Source organism: Accipiter gentilis, chromosome 32 (genome assembly GCF_929443795.1).
Source record: "Accipiter gentilis chromosome 32, bAccGen1.1, whole genome shotgun sequence".
NCBI lineage: Eukaryota > Metazoa > Chordata > Aves > Accipitriformes > Accipitridae > Astur > Astur gentilis.
Genome location: NC_064911.1, coordinates 19,234,010 through 19,254,112, shown reverse-complemented (window position 1 = coordinate 19,254,112; position 20,103 = coordinate 19,234,010). Strand labels below are relative to the sequence as shown.

The window sequence follows — 20,103 nt, the reverse complement described above, 5'->3', positions numbered from 1 at the left end:
GAAAAATTCCTTGCTAATGCAAGATGGCATTGCATTATTTTTAGACTAGCACAATCAACCCAGAGGAGTAGAGGCGCCTCCTGGGTCTAGTTCTCTGCTATTGCAGTTCATCACCCTCAGTTAATCCTGTTCAGGTATGTATTAAACTCCACAGCCAAACGTGGTATGAACTGCTGTTGCTAATGATGAGACCGGTAAGAGGAGGTAAACTGGGTGAATGGATGGCCAGTTGTCATAATTCCAAGAAAAATGTTGGACAGAGGGGAGGAAGGGAGGAAAGAGAACAAAATTCTACTTAGCCTGCCAGCAAGAGAAAGGCATCGCTCCTAATGAGTTTGCTACAGAAAAAAATCCAAATGCCTCGGAAACCGGCATGAAGCGCGTAGGATAATAGGAGAGCTCAGGCTGGGAGGGAGCTCCGGAGGTCTCTGCTCCGGTCTTCGGCTGAAAGCGGGGCCACTCCGAGGTCAGGCAGGGCTTCGCGGGGCTTTGCCCAGTTGGGTGTTGAAAACCTCCTCAGATGGAGACCGCACGGACTCGTGGCCAACCTGCTCCGCTGCTCGGCTGTCCTCGAGGCAAAAGTGTTAGAGGTGAGCGATAAAACAGAGATTTCAGCAGTAGCTGGGAGGTTAGCAGCTTGCTCGGATTTAAGGCACGGGTTTTGCTGTTTCATTGCTGTTTAGCTAAAATCGTCTTGTGAAAGTGCCTCGGTAATCTCACGTTCCTTTTGCCAGTTCTAGACTCTCGGTCCTCAAGACTGGAGAGAGTTGGATGTGCACGTGCAGCTTTTATACTTGAGTTCTGGTTAAGCATACATTTTGTGAAATATTACTATTTCATCTCCTCAGGAGGGAGTGCTAAGTTCTTTTAATTATATGGAATAATATCTGCATTGTTCATGAGGAATATTATTCCTGTCACAGATGAGAGAATATTTTCACATCTGCATTGCTTCTCTTTGAAAGAAGCGGTTAATACCATGAATTTTCTCTTATTGGGGAAGCGGTTGCCAAAATGAAATTTGAAGGTATTGAATGTGGGAGATTTTACATCTATTTCTATATACTCTGACATTTTTATTAATATCCAGAGTTAACTATTGCAGCAAAGCAAAATGCTCTAGAGGTGAGGTAAGATTGGTTTATGGGCCATCGTGAAGAACAATTGGAGTTTTTTGTGGAAAAAATTTATTTTAATCTTTCTCTGTTACCTTCTTTTGCATCTGAAAATGAGGGAAAAAATGGCCTGTTATAATTTCTTGCCATGACAAAGCTGGGGAATTCTCTAAAAATGAGAGAGTTGCTGTAAAGGTCATCTAGTCCAGCTCTGCCAGTCTAGATTTCTTCCTTACTGCTTATGATATAATGCTCTGAAAGTGTAATTTTACATTGTCAAGAGATGTAGATCTATAGACTAATAAATCTCCCAGCTCAGAACATTTCCTAATTTCCTTTCACATCCACATTCTGTATTTTTTTCTGTTATCTATTTCAATTAATCCTTCCTGGTTGTATCCTGCTTTTATTACCTGATAGAGGACTTTTGCCTTTGTGGGTATTAACGTCGTTTGTACACCAGTAAGCTACATTACCTGTAGCTGGTACAATCACAATACAGTTGAGATATGGTTTTTTTAATGTAGAATAAGTGATTTAGTCCCTGGGTTGTTCCCCTTCGATAAAGAAGAGACTAAGCGCAGCACGTTCATATTGTAGCAGAGAAGCGTATGGCAGGTATCGCACGAGTGGTCACGGCGGTGTGGTGGGGACCCTCGCACCTGTGAGAGCTTAGATCGAGGTCCTGGCTTCACAGCTGCCTCCTCTCCACGCTCCTTTCTGCGCAAGGAAAAGGGAGATAGCAGGACCGTGAAAGCAGGGAACCAGGGACACTGGCTGGCACGCGTCGTGAAATCTGGCGTTCTAAAAAACCTGTACCGAGCGGTGAAAACGTGGTCTGAATTAAGGGAGCGCGGATGGCCGTTTCAGAGTCCCGTTTTATCAGAATGCTTTTGACGAGCAACGCGATTCTTTCTGAACAGGTGATATTTTTTTAAAATTAGTGGTTTTGACTGGGAAGGAGTCTCAGCCCCGTTCCTCCTCTCGAGCCCACTGCTGACACGTGGCGTGGGAGATCGTGCGCTTGCACCTGGGAGGAAAATGGCTCTTTGCGGCAGTGCGGCTCCTGCACAGAACCCGTTTTATTAGGTGTTTCTGTTTTAATGGAAAGAAGTGCTTGTTGCTTAGCGCCTGATCTCTGAGTCAGCCAATCCATCTCTGCTACTGTGCTGTGGAGGAAAAAACCTCTTTATTTTTCAAATAGAGATAACTGGGTTTTGTTCATTTCTCAAGCATATCCTCTTGCTTCCAGATTAACCCAGGTAGATAATATTTCTAACGCTACAGAATCCTGACTTTAGAATGAAGTGTAAAACTAATTTAGTAAGCTGGTTTGTACCCATAAGGTCACCATAGCCAGCACAGAATCAAAAAGAGCTAATGTTATCTTTCCCCACCTTCTGAGAAGTGCTGTTTCATCTCATGCTTAGAAGAAATTCTACTGAATTCCAGCAAGTAATGTGACTTTTATCCTGGAATGAACTGTTCTTTTTCTACCTTAATTCATAGGTGCGATGAAAAGTGTTTGAAATGAATTTTAACAGAATGTATAACGGCTGAGGTACAAATTCTTTTTCCCTCATTTCCCCATGGAATCTCCAAGCCTCAGAAATTATAACGACATATCTTTAACAGTAATGTAACCAGTAGATAAGGTTTTCTCCTGATTAATAGTACTACTTAAAAGGAGAAAATTTGGGTTTGTATGTTTTTAGCTTCTAGAGATGAGCAAGGAAAGCATTTTGGTGGCTGTAGTTTGTCTCATGCATCTCCTTTGCTAAGACCGCTTCTTTCACACGCAACGGTGCACTGATTTCCTGTTTCACCAAAGCCTTTGTAAAGTCCCTAGCTCTGGAAAAGTACAATTTTCTGTTTTATTGGTCTTTCACAAAAAACTTAATATTTTTGAAGGTGAAAATGAAATGTTTCTTACACTGAAAGAATATTATTATGCCCAAGTGCTACCAGAGAACAGCTTGCAAGAGTCTATCTTCTTTAAAGCAACCCCCTGTTTGCTCAGTTCTGCCCTCGTTCATTACAGAGCACCTGCAGCCCCTGCGCTTTTCTCTGTCACAGTCAGCCTGAGCGCTGTGAGGGATCACGTCGAGGGACACGACCAGAAGGGCTGCTACCCGCTCCTACAGAAGGAGCTGTGTACGTACTGGTTTCATCATAAGCAAGCACCTAGGAGTTGTAGGGGTGCATGGGACCTTTATCGCAAGTAGTGATTTTTCATCTAGAAAGACCATGGGCCTGATGAAAGCTTTCGTTAATGCCCTGGGGTGACTTCCGTGGTGTTTCACAGTAGTTTAAGCTTTCTCCCTGGAGGGTCCAGGATCGGTTCCATGCTGTGCTGCAGACCACCTCTCTAATCTGACATAGGTCACTTGCAGAATAAGTTTCTTAAATCTGCTTGGATCATCTTATTGTCTTAATGTTTGGATAAACATACAAGGAAACCCTACTTTTCCCGTGAATAAGACAGAAGTTTTCTAGGCAAAGCCAGATTTTTTCCTGGAGGAAATTGCATCGTTTGAAAGAGTTTTGTTTGCCTGACTGGTATCTGCTGGAGGCACAACACCGCAGGGCACAAGCAATCCACGAGACCTCTGGAGTGTATGGGGTGACTCGTCTCAGTGATGCTTTGTGAAAGGACAAGAGGCAATGGACATAATTGAAGTACAGGAAATTCCATGTAAACGTAAGGAGAACCTACCTTTTACTGTGAAGATGGTTTAACTGGAGCAGGTTGCCCATGGAGTCTGTGGAGTCTCCATCTTTGGAGATATTAAAAACCCAACTGGACACAGCCCTGAGCAACCTGCTCTAGTTGACCCTGTGCTGAGCATCAGGGCTGGATAGACGATCTCCAGAGGTGCCTTCCTGCCTCAGCCCTTTTGTGGTTCTCTGACTGGTCCATTCTCTTAGTAAAGATGAAACTGGGAACTGCTCTTGCGTGGAAATCAAAATAAAGAGTTAAATACTCTTCTGTAATGGGTGATAATTAAGTTTATTTTTCCTTCTTAAATGGATGCAGTTGAAACATACACAGCGATGGAACAACTAGTGTATCTTGGACTTTTGCCGTTAAAGAATACATAGAGTTTTCAACCCCTCCCTTTCTCTCATAGATTACTTACTGTCAATAAAAGCAGTGTGGGAGGTACCAAAATTACATGTTTCGCAGTAGATGTAGAGCAGAAGAATGATCTCAGAATAAATTATTCTAATGAACAGCATTGTCTAGTTTAACTTTTTATGCTCATTTTCTTCAGGCAGCTGTGACAGTGCTGCAGTCCTTGTTCTGTCAGTCAAAGACAGTGGGGGAATAGGAGAACTCTCATCTAAATTTGATGTAGTCCAGAAGTTTTACTGCTTCAGTATTTCAGTTAAAGAATCCTGTGGCTCAGTGGCTAAGAAGGAAAATCTTTCCCTGGTAGTAGCAAGCAGTACCACTATATATTATTTTCTCAACATGGCCTGAAGGTTTAAGAAAACATTTTCATTTTTCTAAGTTTTGCATGCATTATGCTAACAACTTTGCACAAACAATCTACACTAGCTTGTGCAACTGCAAATTTGCATCCAGCTAATGCAATATTTGCCACAGAGCCCCCCCAGATGACAAAAACAAGTGTAGGGATGGGATAATGAATAAGAATCCGTGAACAGAAAAGTTGTGCTTGCTATTACATTTCAGACAACCACAGTTCTGTCCTTAGCTAGCACATTCTTCTTGGATAAGCAGCTATAGGAACAGTTGTATGAAAAGATTAGACATCTTTGATGTTATCAGCCCTTGCAGACTACCTAACAAGGAGAGCATCCTGCACGCTAATGTAGCCATTGCCTACAACAGAGGCAGCTAAAAAGTTGGCAGCTTCAAGGTCTCTGGCTACGTTTTTTACAGTAAAGAGCTCTTAGCAGATTCCTCTTAAGACACACATTGCTTCTTTTTCCTTGTGGTCACTAACAAAATGCATGTGTTGGGAATTCATGGTCAGAGCTCCAAAACCACAGGAACCCAGTTAGGGCTGTGATTGTGCATGATAGATGGCACAGCCATGTACTCTAGATCTAGTACTTCCTCGACGCCTTTCGTAAAGCTGCTGTGCGGAGAGAAGGAGTAGGAACGGGGCCATTGGTTGTCAGGTAAATGTAGAGAATTATCTTGTCTGAAATGGACTTTTTGGCTGCTGCCAAGAAAACTATTGCTTTGCCAACTTTTGCAAATACACATTCATTTGGCCTTAGTATTGAAACACCTTTTTGCAGCTCTGAAAAAGCAAAACTAAGGGAGTAGGAGGTGGAATATAGCATGTAGGTTAACATACTAATCCACAAATTCTGGGATCCATTCTTCCAGTGACTGTTAATATGTCTGTGCTACAACTCATTTGACAGAACCAGTGATTCATGCTTCTCTCTGTCTGAGGTACCTGCCATTTAAAAGGGAAATATCCACAGGATATTCAGTATAATGATTCTGCCTTGTTGATGTTATTTTGTTTATCCTACTCACTTTTAGAATTCTGTTCATGTATCATGTTCATACTGAGTTTTAGTATTTAAAGTCTGAGCTAGAACCTTCGTGAATGTGCTGTCTTTTTAAACCCAAGTATGGCACCTTTATTATAGAGTGTGCTCAAGAGCAGAGAGAGCTGTGCAGGGGGGAGCAGAAGAATCTGTTACCAAAGCACTAAAAGATCAAGCTTTGGTTCAATAAATTTTGCTTTTGGGAGGCAGGACTGAAGGCTTCAGGGCATTGTTAAGCAACTGTGGCATCCTTTGTCTGTAAATCCCTTTTCATTCCAACTCACCGTAGATTTATGAATTACTCGCATATGATGACTGTTTTGTCGTCAGGCTGTGACTTTAGCATAGGAAATATTTCTGGATCTGCTTTCCTAAATTCACTGCTATGCTTCTGTATTAGATTTTCTCTCACATGGACCATCCCATTAACTGTATTTGCATTTTACCTATCCAGAGTGAAGTCCCGCTTTTAGAAAGGTTGTGTAAACTACAGATCTTGCAGCATATTAAAAATAGTTTATACACAACTTAGTGCCGCTTGATACCATTTTGGAGCAACTAAATAGTTGTGGCCACAGATAAATCAGAGAATGCTGAATGTATGAGAAGTTCAAAATCCAGAAGTAAATACAAAATGAACAATTATTCAGCAAAATAGGACCTTACAGCAGCTTTCCAGTACCTAAAGGGGGGGCCTACAAGAGAGCTGGAGAGGGACTTTTTACAAGGACATGTAGTGATAGGACAAGGGGTAATGGCTTTAAACTGAAGAAGGGTAGATTTGGATTAGACATAGGGAAGAAGCTCTTCCCTGTGAGGGCGGTGAGGCGCTGGCACAGGTTGCCCCGAGAGGCTGTGGCTGCCCCATCCCTGGCAGTGTCCAAGGCCAGGTTGGATGGGGCTTGGAGCAGCCTGGGCTGGTGGAAGGTGTCCCTGCCCACAGCAGGGGGGTTGGAACTACATGATCTTGAAGCTCCCTTCCAACCCAAACCGTTCTAGGATTCTGTGAAAATGTAAGAAGAAAAGAGAATAAAGTAGGATTTGGGATAATCTTGGAGTTTGTGATTACAGGAACAGGAGTATTTCCTAAAGCATCCTGCATGACCTGTCCAATCAGATATGTCAAGCATGAGATTTTTTTGCAGATACTCATTCTGTTAGCAGTTTCTGAATTCCAGTCAATGCACAAAACTATTCAGACAAGGCAGCGGTCTTTGCCTTCCTCAAAAGGAACGTAACTTACAGCATAGTCTTTCCCTATCCCGCTTTTTAGTAGGTTCCCTTTTGAGTGTAATTTTACCCATAGACGCTTCATTTGACCCTTAGCCCTGGTAACTGATTCCTTCAGAGCATCAGGTCACGCCTCGTCTCTTCTCTCCTGTGCCAGTAAAGTCCTGTGTGACCTGGCTTCAGCTCCCCTTCCAAAAACTGCCTCACCGATGCCCTGTGTGGACTCGGCTAGCTTCAAGACCTAGCTGACTGTCAGCAGTAATCTTTGTGCTTATCGTGAGGGCTAAACATAATAACAGGTCAATACCTGCTCCTGCTGTAAACAGAGCCCTTCTCTGTTGCGAGTGAAATTCTGCTGCTGATGGGCAGGAGGTTTCAAACTTCGGGAGCTGCCAGAGGTCTCTCATCATAGCTTTGTAACATAGTCCTTGAAAACCGTATTTTCCACAAATATCCATGAAAATAATTAATGCTGTCTATCATGAGCTCTTAATGGAGCCTAAACAAGATGGTAAACAAAAAAGATTTTGGCAAAATCCTTTGTCGGAAGTACCCTTAAGCATAAGTTGTTAATAGTGACGGGTAATGTGACAATGTAATATAAATAGCTTTGAATTTTTCCCCCTTTTGACTCTTCTTTTAGCTCCAAAATTTTGGATCTCAACACACCAAATGCAGAGAAACATGTATATGTGGTGTATCAAAACTGTGAAAGCAGAACATTGCTGGTGTTCTCAAAGTATTGACTGTGAGAGATCAATCAAATAATTGGCAGCACCAGCTTTCATTTTTTTCCAGATATTGGCTTTTCCATCTGCTGCAGAAAGTTCCAGTAATCAGAAACGTTACAAGCTACTCTGCTGAACCTAGAGAAAGTTATCTTACAGTGACAGAGGGGAACTGTCTGACTGTAAATAGTTCCTTAGTGTCTAAACTTGCAGCTTGAGGAAAAATTGGATTTGACTTGAGCTCTCAAAAAAACTATAAAGATACCTGCCATTTACTTTCCCAATCAGACTGAGCTCAAATTCAGGTAAAAGAATTGGAGATTATTATTTCCATAGCCTGGTTTTCTCTTCTAGCTTTCCGAAAATGAGTGAGTGGAAAATCTCTGAAGAAAAGTAAGGAAACAAATAAGCACTTGAAAGAGGATTTTAGGAGCTGTCAAATTTCATACTAATTGCTATGGCCAATCCAGATCTTCAGAGAGGCTTCAATTACGGTCTTTTTTTGGTAGACCTACAAATTCTGTAACCATGAAGGGATTCATGTAACTATTAGAATATATCTATTTTTTGGACATGGATGCCCTGTTCTGTTGGTCACACATGGAGTTTATATTAGATCTTAGAGAAGCTCTTGTATAGCAATAGTTTGACCCCAAATCTTTAGACTTCCTGCTCAGACTCTTGAAGCTTGGCAAAATAACCAGTCCTCCCAAATCAATAGTTTTGATAACCTACCCTGTCTTCTTGTCTTCTCCTTTTATTTGAGGTATCAGCTGGAACAGAAATTTTCTAACTTTCATCATACCATGAGTTTTATCAAATATTGATCTCTCCTGATAGCAGTTTCACTCCGGTTTAATATTGGTATTAGGAGATCAGTTTATTAAGTTTCCTATCTGGCATGAAACAAATAAATTAATTGAAACTTAAATTATTTAACACTTTTATTTAAATACATTTTTTCCAAATAGAGAGCTATCAAATTACTACTAAGTAGTGCATGATGAATACATTTTCAGGCTTCTGAATGTTAATGACTAACTTTCAAACTTGCTTCCCTTCTGAGCAAATATACAGAAGGCCTGGTACTAACCAAGAACAAATATTTTATCCCAAGAGCTGAAAGCAGGCAGAAACCTGAAGAACTCTGAGGATGAGAGAAAAACCCGATAGTCTCATTTCTTGAAAATTTTGTGTTGTACGTACAAAGATGCTGATGCGTGACTGTGTGCATGCAGATATTGTTGCACATATACCATCTATATGTGATTAGTTTCTTGCTAAAAGAACAAATACAGTTACGGGTTGTTGGTGACCTCTTTTGTTAGTGTGATCCTTCACCTGGAAGATTTTTACTATGTAGCTGTATTACTGTGCTAGAATTCTAAAAGCATGGCAAGGCATACCCTAGAGCAGATTGCTATTTACAGCTGTGCAGTCTTCTGATAGGCTTTCAGAACTCTGTCAATCATTCTGAAGAGTGTTAAAGTAAATATAACCCACATCGGAAGATTGGTAATGAACACTTGCAGGAAGAGAGGAACTGTTCTGGCTCTTCCACGCACAGTGAAATCTCCATTGGCTGATGGGATGTGCAGCTAAGCCCTCGGAAAGTTGGGGCTAGAGGTAGGCTAGCACCTTTGTTAAAAACAAAAAAAAAAAAACAAAAAAACAAACAAACAAAAAAAAAAACAGAAACAGCAAAAGCCCCTTTGGTAAATGACGTTTTGTTCCTCTTGAAATACATGTGCTTTGGAGGCTGTTGTCAGCAATGGCAGACGGATATATATATCTGAAGTGTTTCTTTGATATTCTATTTAGACGTGCGTTTGTCAGAGGGCTTAGTTTAGGTATATTACTAAATATGACGAGCTCAGACATCAAATATTACAGGAGAAAATTATTGCATTCAAAAAACTGAGGCTCAGTGTATTCAAGGGGCTTTTGATATATGTTAAGCATCAAGTAACACCTTGCTTTTGCATAATGGAAAGTTTTGCTAATTGTGTTTTGGGTGACTGGAAAGCATATTATTCAGGATATGATTGAACAGTTTCAAATTATCTGCAGGAGTGACAGTTTCCATTTGGGTTAAGGTATTCGTCTATTTCATCTTTTCAGTGGCAGCCTTGTTTCCATTTTATTTATTATTTTAAGTTACTAACAACTTTCTTTAACATAAAATGCTGTTTTCTATTTCATTGCATGCTTGCTCTCAGAATTAGTAGGAGAGATGAATTCCTGGAAACTGGGACAAGATGTATGTGAAAGCAGTTGCTCAAAGCTCAAGATGTATCAGAATCAAAACACAGTGAACATATTTTGAAATCCAGCCTCGTGGGCAGGTGATTAAACTGTATCTTGCAGCAAACTTGCTTTAGTACAGCTAAATTTCTGGCTTTGGTGTGAAACCATATTTTTAGAGTTCATGGTGTTAAAAAGAAGTATTTATATTATTTCTGTATTTGCCACACCACAGAATTAAGCTGTAAAAGGGGAAACATGGTGGCCAACGTTAGGACAGGTCGCTTACAGAGGCTGTGAGTGAGTCTCCCTCTTCGGAGGTAGTTGGATCTAGGCTGGAGATGACCCTGAAGAACATGATCCGGCGTTGGCTTCAAAGCAAGCCTTGCTCTGAGCAGGAGGGAAGACGTGACCTCCTTCATCGTTCTGTGATTCTAAGCAGCACTGAGAAAATGGCATTAAGCATTATCTAATAACTGGGAAGAAGCTGCAGATTGCATTTGGTGATTTCCTAAAAAAGCAGCAGAAGAAGCATTTTTAGATTTTATTCTCACTTGGGGTTTTTTTGGAGTATATATCGTGTGAGTTTGAAACTGAATGGCACTGACTAATGCATATTGCTTATACAACTTAAGGGTAAAAAAAAAAAAAAAAAAAAAGAAAAAGCTGGTGCTGTTTTTGCAAAGGACGAACCAACTTGAAGCCTGAAGTCTATGTAAAATAATATAAAATGTTAGCTAAAAATCAGTTGAATAGTTCTCAGGAACTTCACTCAGTTGTAGATTTTGTCTTTAAGTATAATTTAATTTAATGAGCTAATTTAGAATAATAACTGAATTTAATAAAACCTTTCTATTTTGAAATATGACACAATGTATGGTAAAAGGGCTAGACGTCTAAATTACAAGCTGTCTTCCTATTAAAAACTGATACGCCTTCATTACCCTTTCTTCCCAAAAACTGACTCGGAAGTTGAGAGGTGCGAGCTCACATTTGCAGGTACAGTTTACAGATGACACATTTAAAGAGAAGGCTTTTCATATTGTTTCAGAATCACTTGTAAGAAAACCAAGCGGAGGTTTGCCTTTTCCATTTTGGCACTGTGAAATTATTAGTGCAGAAAACTCAAGCGGCCGAATGAAATTGTCCAGGTTGTGAAGTGAGAAGTGCTGAAGTTTTGGGGTTGTGTGTGTGTGGTTTTTTCACCCGCTTTGAATTAGGTGAGATTTTCAAAGCATCTAAGAGGGAGTTATTTACGCACTTCTGCCCAGCCACTCTCTTATTTTCTGGACCACAACGATCTCTCTCGGTCCTACACAGGCTGGAGTATTTGACGTGACGTGAGTCGGGATGGTGTTGCCGTCTCGGCTTGCTGAGAGCTGGTACTGACTGAAGAGCAGCCGGGAGCTGCTGCTGCTGCTGCTGTAGCAGAAGAAAAAGGGCAAGAGCCAGGGAATGAAGACAAACGGGCCATTTTTTTCTTCCCAGCGGAGGCCTGTTTTGACCATCTGGGGTGGCAGTACGGTTGAGTAGCCTTCTTCAGATAGGGTCTGAAGGGAGCAGCACATCTACCGAGTCAGTTAATTTTTTATATTACGCTTGATTGTGGTTGTACCGGTGGTAAGTTATCCCTATGGACGTGTCGGTATTTGCTGCTTGAGAACGTCTCAGCTGCGAGGCAAGACATCCCTTGGAAGCTGAGCCGCAGCCTCCTGCGCGGCAGCTCAGGTGTTCAGAAAGCGGGGAGGAGAAAATGAAAAGAAAAGCAGCTCTGAATTGGAAAGGGAGCCTTGCAAGCTGGGGTGAGGGTTTGTCTTATCGGCTAGGAACAGGATTTGAGCTTACAGGCCTGTCGGTGCTTTTGCTTACATTTATTTTTATCAAGTGGCACAAAAGCTTTGATTTTTTTATTGATTCATGGTAAGCTGAAGTAAGAGGTTTTAATGCCCAGACCCTCAAATGCTGCCTTTTCTTAGTTTCAGCACTAATACATTTGTCTTTATAGAAAGCTAAAATTCAACAACAACTTTAAATTTTGGAGTGATTAATTACAGAATTATTCTTTTATTTCACTAGTGTGATGGTGATTGTCTGAGTCATTTTTTTAACAGAAGTGACCACAGAATATGGTAATACGTATTGCCATTTTTAATAAGCTGGGATCTTAAGTAAAGGAATAATTTCCATCCTGTCTCATTGCCAAGGCAATGGGTTGGTTCATGGGAGTGGATCAACTGGAGGGAAATACTTCCAGTCAAAACCTGATAAAAAAATAGTGTTTTCTGTCTCAGAGTACTTATTTGGGAGACTTTTTCCCAGTTGTGATTTCGCAGAATTTTATTAGTGTCTTCAAAAATACGGGGCCCATTTCTGAGCAAATTGTCTCATGTTCTAAAGACCATTGTATAAATGCCTTCAGACCTGCATTAGACAATGTGTTAATCTGCATATTTACATATTTATGTCAAGAAGGCCTTAATTAGATGATGTATTAGAAACGCAGGGGCTGTGTAACTTCACTATCTTACTAACCAAAGGGAGACTTTCCTTCCTTAACAGAATAAGAGAAGAGCAACCATTTTAGAGAGAAGCTTCAGTTGTTTTGGCAAATTAATTTGTGGTCTATTTTAAGATGTTTCCCTGCGCGCTTTTGCTTTACAACCTTATGAACAGATGAACTAAAATTACCTTTTTTCTTACGCCTCCAAGTCTGTTGGCTGGTGTTACCTGGTGATGACTTCAGTGTTCGCAACGTTACACTTCTTTTATGATAAGGCTGTGGTTGAACATAAATACTGTATTTTCACTTCTTCCGTTTTGATTTTCTTGTAGACATTTCAGCAGTCTTCTCTACAGCAGAAAAGTAAAAAGAAGAACAAAGGTAAAAATTAAATTTCTTTTCATGTATTGGTAGGAAGGGAATTGCCAACATTAATGTTTATGGTATTGCAGTATCTGAGGAACTAGAACTTGTTAGCTCCGGTACAATGTTGAGTTCAGTTGATCAGGTTGAGAAGGTGTTAGTCCCGTACTGATGTCTCATAGTTTCCTGATGCTCCTCCACCTGCATATATGTGCTGTTGTTTATTTTTGAATACTTAGACTCTAGGCTCTTTGGGGCCAGGGCTGGTTTTTCCAGCTGTGTGCATGTAATGCCTTACTGCAGCCCTTGCTCATTACCTAAGCTGTCAGGTAATTTATATCAGAGTAAATTGTCCTCCTTTGATTTAGAAGTACAAAGGCCTTAGGAGCTGCAAAGAGAGGGTTTTGAATACCTGTGAAGTACTTACCTAGTTGTATTTGGCAGCCAGGTGTGAAAGTACATGAATTTATATGCTGTGTGCTTTAATCTGATGTGAAATATTAATTTGTTGAAAATTACAAATAACCATCTTGCCTTTCTTTTCTCCATAATGTCTTCTCTTTCTGTGTTGCTTTTTTTTTTTTTTTTTTTGTCTTACCCGTAGAATAGGAGCTCTGTGAGGTGCTGAACATGGTTTGTTTTGGTTTCTTTTGGTTTTTAACTTATGTTGCCTTGCACAGACTTTGTGGTTGAAATAGAATGTTTGTAATAATTTACTCATGGCAAATTGAGGTTGAAATTTTTAATTAAATCTCTTAAGCAAATATATAGTGCTTTCTGGCAAGCTGTCTTGTTGATTTAGTGGACAAGTCAAATGCTTTCACATCAACTTGTCATTTTCAGCTCCGATTCCTGGTAAAAGCAAAAGACGGATCTCATGTAAAGATCTTGGTCGAGGGGACTGTGAAGGCTGGCTTTGGAAAAAGAAAGATGCCAAGAGTTATTTCTCCCAGAAATGGAAAAAATACTGGTTTGTCCTGAAGGATACATCTCTATATTGGTATATAAATGAAGAGGTAAGCAGCTGTGTTCATTGTCTCAACAAATACCCAGTGTAGTGCTGTTGTCATGATTTAGTGGGAAGCCAGTGCTTTGAGTGCTTAAACATGTGAATAACTTTATTCACCCAAATAATCATACTGAAATTAATATTAACTGCCTGACTAAATCACCATTAAGGTCCGGAGATATTTGGTCCTCCAAATTCACCTTTTGCTACAAGGAGAAGTAATACACTTTCCTGTGTCCTGCTGTCACCAGTTTAGAATCAATCTATCCTCAAACCCTTGAAAGGCAAAAGGTTGTTATTTAATCCTGTCATTCAAGCTTAGTCATGGGAGTGTAAACTTAATGATGTGCTGCCTGGTGTTCCTTGTTTATCTGTGCTACTGAAATCACCAAAACCTCTGGCAGTTAAGGAAGATGCTTTTGTTTTCTCAGTTGCATTCTCCTGTCGTTCCTTCTTTGTATCTTTTGATATGATTTCAGTGCTCATTTATGCTGAGCTTAAAGAGCGCCAGAGCAGCCCAAGTGAATTGGGTACAGCTTGGATTGTGCAACATGTTCTGCATTAGTACTTGTTTATTTATGTCAGCTTTAGCAAAAGAGCTTTTTGCCAGTGAGTTAGGAAACCTTAATTTTAAACCCTATTAGTCTCATTAGTAAATATCCTGAGGTGCCAACATGTGGATGCACTCAGTCCTGGACTTGTTCTTTTAATCACTGCAAGCATTTGCACGTAACCATTTTCAAATCCCGTGATCCCCAGCTCTTCCCTGAGTAGACGGAAAGCAAGTTGTTCCACGAACAGAGTCACCAAAGCTTGTTTTCCCACAAACTCGTCCCATTTGCGCCTTGATCCCAGCTTCAGACCGGTAGCCCTAACTCCCTCCCCTCCTTGCTCCCTCCTCGAGGTCTACTACGAGGTCTTCATCAGGGTGGTAATTCTTATCTCCAGGTACGGTGACCGGTCGCCAGCCCTGGCCAAGGAGCGTGCGGATCCGCCGAGCTGCGCCCTCCTTCCCCGTGGAGAGGGCAGTGGTCCGGGCGCCTCTGTCTCCCCTGTCCCAAGTTTCCCTGAGAGTTGCTGAGACTCGGTTGTTATTAAGCTCCTTCACCAAAGTGTCTGCAGTCACCACTGGATTCAAAAGCTGGTGGGGGGAGCCTCAGTGGGCAGATGGACAAACAAGCAAACAGTGCTCTTGCCAAAATGTTGTTTCCTTAGGCAACCATGCAAAAAAGAAATAGCAAGATTATTCTAAACAGCGTCCTTTCTATTTTAAAATACTTGTGAATGCAGAACCTGTTACAACCTTGTACCTTCCACAGGACAACTCTAGTTCCAGTTTTATATGCTGATTTGTGTCTTTTATTTATTTAAAGAAAGCATATGGTCATATGGACTGCATATGTAGCATAAATAACCATGGAGATTCTGAGAAAAAGATGTAGTTCTGTGGAATTCCTTAACATACATTTGTGTTTTCTGCAGCTTCACTTTCACGATCCTGTATTAATTTCTCATGCAAAGTTATGAGCAGTTGTTATTGATGTATTAGTGTCTTAAAATAAATAATGCCTTCAAATTGTGAAAAGTCAAGGGAGATCGAATATCTGATAAAATAAAGTATGTGCAGGTCTTTAGAGAAGAGGGGAGGAAGGTCAGATGTCTTCTCTCTTGAGTGTTGGAGAGAGATGAAAGTAGCTGAAGAGATATCATGTCTCTTAGCTGTGATACCATAGAAAGATGGTAAACAGCACACACTGAAATTGCTTTTTTTCCCTATTTCTTACAGCAGGCTGCATTTCTACATACTACTTAGTCCATCTTCCCCCAAAATTAACTAATTACTATAAATAATTGCCTGATTACCTTTGGTCATTTGGTATATTTTCCAGTGCTGGTTCAGCTGTGAAATTGTTTGAGAAAGCTGGGTATTTAAAATGGTATTTTACACCAAGGGATCTGTCTTACTACTTTGGCAAAAGTCCCAGTGACTTCTGTGGGAGGTTTGCCAGAGCAGAGCATACATTAGAATTCCTTATGTAAGAAGCAGGCAAGTGAAAATATCTTGAAGTTTTCAGTGTGGTGGGTTTTTTTCCTGACACCGTAACAACAGTAATATCTAGAACTATCTTTGCAGGATGAAAAAGCGGAAGGATTCATCAGTCTACCTGAATTTAAAATTGACAGAGCCAGTGAATGCCGCAAGAAATAGTAAGTATGCTCAAAAATAATGCAGTGATACAATAGAAAAAGTGGAACAAAGGATGAGGTTTTCCCTTAAAACAGTGACATAATGGACTTTGTTACAATAATCATTTGGTTGTATCACTGAATAAGCTCATACAGAACAGGTAAATTCAGTGTGGTTTCTGTGTGCCACCTTTCCTGAAAAAGGTTTTTTTTTTCACTTTATCAGGAATCACAGTGCCTGACTAAAGCAAAATGAATTAAGAGCAAGAAGGCTGCTTGTCTGCTTCTGTCCCTTTATTTTCCTAGTTTTCCTTTCTTCTTTTGTTTCCTTTCTGGTTTGGGGGGTTATTTTGTTTGTTTGTTGGGGCTTGGAGTGTGTGTGTGTGATACCTTTAAGCTCAATAAAGGGCTTTAAGCAGAATTAAGAGACCATCCAAATAAAAAAGTCCCCAAGTTCATGGCCAGGCATCAGTCTTTAATGTGACTCCAAATCGGTTAACATCATCTCAAAGTTTGCTGACGCAGTGTGTCTGTCCTGAGGCAGAGTAAAAAAAGAGAATGACAGTGATTTGCTGTCTTTTTGAGGTATGACCTAAAGGTTTCAAATAACTTTTCTTCTCACCTAGCTGTGTGTGCTGCACTCTAGATTTGTGCCATTGCATAAATCCATTTCTTATTTAGATGCAAATTCCAGCATGTATAGCAATGTGACAGGTGCATACTCCCACAGAGGTATTTTTAGAGTCATTATTGTTGAAAACTTTTTGCCTTGCCTTCTAATGGTTTTTACTGTTCTTTTAAGTTTATCAAGACTGTGGAATCACTGAAATTTGTACAGAAAAGCAATTGCAAAAGTAAAATGGCATGATTTGTAGTACATACAGTTCTAAAGAAGACACTGACCTTGTATCAGTTGGTCTACATATCTCTTCAGGATGAACTCTTCATGATGGTCTCAAAGGGCAGAAAATGAAAACTGCATTTAAAAAAAAAACAAAACCAAAACATCAGCTTGGGCTTATTGTCCTGTGTCCTTGGGCTATATTGCTGAAGTGCTTCATTTTTTCTTTTTTGTTGGGGCAGCAGCATTTCTCATTTCTCAGAATTGCACCCTACTTAATTTTTTTTTTTTTTTAACCGGATTTGGTATCTACTGTGGCTATTGAAGTTCCTTGCTTGGGTGGCAGATAAAAAAAAAAAAAAACAACTCTAAGAATCCAGACGGCAGATGCTGTAAGAATTTTAAGAAGTCAAGTTTTGGGTCTCAGTAACTTGATGATGTCTTTCTAAACTGAGCAGATGTCACTGTACATCTGCTTTCACTTGCATAACATCGTGTCATGCTCTAATGCATCAGAGGAATTCTTTTTGTCTCAATTTTACATTACCTTCACTAACAGTAACTTTCCTGGATATCAGTTTCATATCCTTGTTTTCTTAAAACCTATTTTCATATATTTACATATATGTACACACACAGACATATATATTGAAAATTGCAAGCATGACACACATGAAGTACATCATTACCATTTTTCTGAGACACAATGGGTTAGAGAGTGAAAATGATTTTATTATTTTTTATATATATATAAAATACATTCTATCTCAGAAAAATGATAATGATCTTTATGTATCACATTTGCAGTTTTCCTTATTTTCTTTGGGAGTGTTATTCATTTTTTGTTCTTATTTTAAGAGAGACCTTCAGGCTATCCTCAAAAATGATTCTTCTGTACTGTAAATTATTAATTACTTTCAGAAGCGTTTTCTGGATCTTCAAGTACTTCACCATAAATCTTTTTCCAACATAGTTAAAAAATTCTTTCTAGTAATTTGTTTCATATTATGTATGAAATGCAGTAATTCTTTCAGCCCAGTCATGTTGATTACTTTGGTGGAAAGAAAAGATGAGATGTAATTGCCCATTGCTTCGAATGCCCTCAAGAACACAGTGCTGATTTATAACAGCTTTTCAGAAGTCAATCAGCACATCACATTTTTCTGTTTGAAACGCAGCCGTTAGAGCTAAAGGTCATTGGGATGTGAGAAATCAGGACTGAGAGTTTTTCTGTTGTATCGAATAAATCGTTCAGTCAATTTTCTGTTCAAGAAAAATTGACACCTATATGTAGATCAGCAAAATTACCTGATACATAAAATTATATCCTTAACTGGTTAACTTTATCCAAATATAGTACACTGCAGGTGATTGTTGAACAGTAGTTACGCACATATGAATTAAGCATTATTTAGAAAGGGGTAGTTGAAGAGTACTTTAATTGGTGAAATCTGGCACAATCCTAAAAGTTCTATGTTTATAGACTGCTCAGGGGCATCCAACAACTCAGGAAATCTGAACTCATCTCATTGCTTGGTGACTAGACTATCTTACATTTTGTTAAAAAGAGAGTTGTGACATTGCATTTTTGTAATTGTGTTTTTCCTCTACAGTGCATTCAAAGCCTGCCATCCTAAGATCAAAAGTTTTTATTTTGCTGCTGAACATCTAGATGATATGAACAGGTAAGGATATCTCGCAAAGTTCAAGGAACCATTCCTTAAGTGTGCCACTTCTTGAAGCTAGTAATAATACAGTGATAATAAATTATGTGTTAATCTAAAAGGTTAAGTTTAATAGCTGCAAAAATAAGTGCAGAATAGTGTTGTTTCTGAGTGGCTGCACATGCTAAATCTTCAATTCATGCAAAAACCCCTTTTTCTGAAACAAAGGTTTGACAATTTTTAGAAACAAGATTCCTTCTTTGTAAAAAGAAGTAAATACAGTATGTGCAGCAACATCCAAACACAATTGGGGAATTCCAAGTTTCTGCTTTTGACTGTGCGGCACCTGCAAAGGTGCAATATCTCCAAATCTGCTTCCTAACATACTCCCAAAGTATGTGATGCTTGCTCTGGGGATGCTTCAATTTCTGGCCCTGGAGGGAATGAGAACTTGGAGAAAGATTTAAAGCAGTCACTGATTTTTCCTCTGCCACTCATGAAAAAGGAGGTGGAGATTACAAGGAATTAATTTTGCTGTTTCTCTCTACTGCCACGAATTTAACCTGCACGTTGAAGTGAAATTTTGGTTGTATTGAATTTAGTGGGGAAAATTTCAGCAACTCAAAGAGAACAAGGACTTAAGTCTTAGTTCTTTGGGTATTGAGTTTTACCGTATCTATTTTAAGCCACTTGTGCATTTTTTTTCAGAAAAATGATTGAGACTTCAGCACAAAATAAACACAGTTCCTCTTAATTCATTTGAATGGTAAATTGAACGTCAATCTCATCTATTCAGATACTTGGGGTTTTATTTCATTTATCTTCACAACGTAAACTGAAATTAATTCAGTTCAAAATAATACACCATTTTCATCATATGACAGAGGACACAAACAAAAATCTATTATTGCAACCTGAGAATTGTTCTATCTTAGATAATGTCTGTGGACATCCTTGCTGAGCAAAATTGCTTTTAAAAGAGAGGAAAAAGGAGATAAAACTCAAGCCAATAAAACTGTTAGTAAGTGCTATAATCATGGTTTAATCTCTCCTGTGGGCACTAGATTCAGCTACCTGGCAGAGCACCTTCAGGGTACTGCCAGTTCTTTACTGATAATATTTGACTAGAAATGTATGCCGATACTATACTATGCTTGCTTTCATTTAGAAATAGCTGTCTGTTAAACACTTTTTGAAAAGTTCATGCATGACTAAAGCTCACTTCAAAAGTCTCCCCTCAGTTAGAAAACTTAAAACCTGTTTATTTGCTTGTAAAATTTTAGGCTTGCCTTTCCTTGATAATTCTGTCAAGCCAGTCACTCAAAAAAGCAGTTTGCTGCACAGTAAACAGAATAATGGCATGGTCTATTCGGCATATCCTGAACTACAGCAGTAGATAAATCATTTCTGTCAGCAGGTCCTCAGTCAGTATGACAAGGCACCTTGTTTCTAAGGATAAAAATTTATAGAACTGTTCAGTGATCAGAAAGCAGCAGCAAATATGCATCAATTCTTTACAAACATATTGCACAGTCTAAACCCCAAGGACTAAGAGGTGTTTAAATTCCTAGCACAAATAGTCTTTTAATCGTATTTTGAAATAAGTGCTAATTAATTCATTTAGAATGAGCTTGACCAAATTTTGATTGGAGTTATACACATGTAAATTTAAAACACCTCAGTCAA

The 20,103-nt window shown here is 39.5% G+C and overlaps 1 protein-coding gene across 8 annotated transcripts in view; it reads left to right on the top strand.

The window, feature by feature from the left end:
* CNKSR2 (connector enhancer of kinase suppressor of Ras 2) overlaps nt 1–20,103 on the top strand; it is a 212,888-nt gene that overhangs the window by 141,216 nt on the left and 51,569 nt on the right. For all 8 annotated transcript variants that reach the window (XM_049835197.1, XM_049835195.1, XM_049835198.1 and 5 more), the window contains 4 exons: nt 12,686–12,734; nt 13,560–13,732; nt 15,860–15,933; nt 18,367–18,438. In XM_049835197.1, coding sequence (XP_049691154.1) covers nt 12,686–12,734; nt 13,560–13,732; nt 15,860–15,933; nt 18,367–18,438 — 368 coding nt within the window. The remainder of the gene's footprint in view (nt 1–12,685; nt 12,735–13,559; nt 13,733–15,859; nt 15,934–18,366; nt 18,439–20,103) is intronic.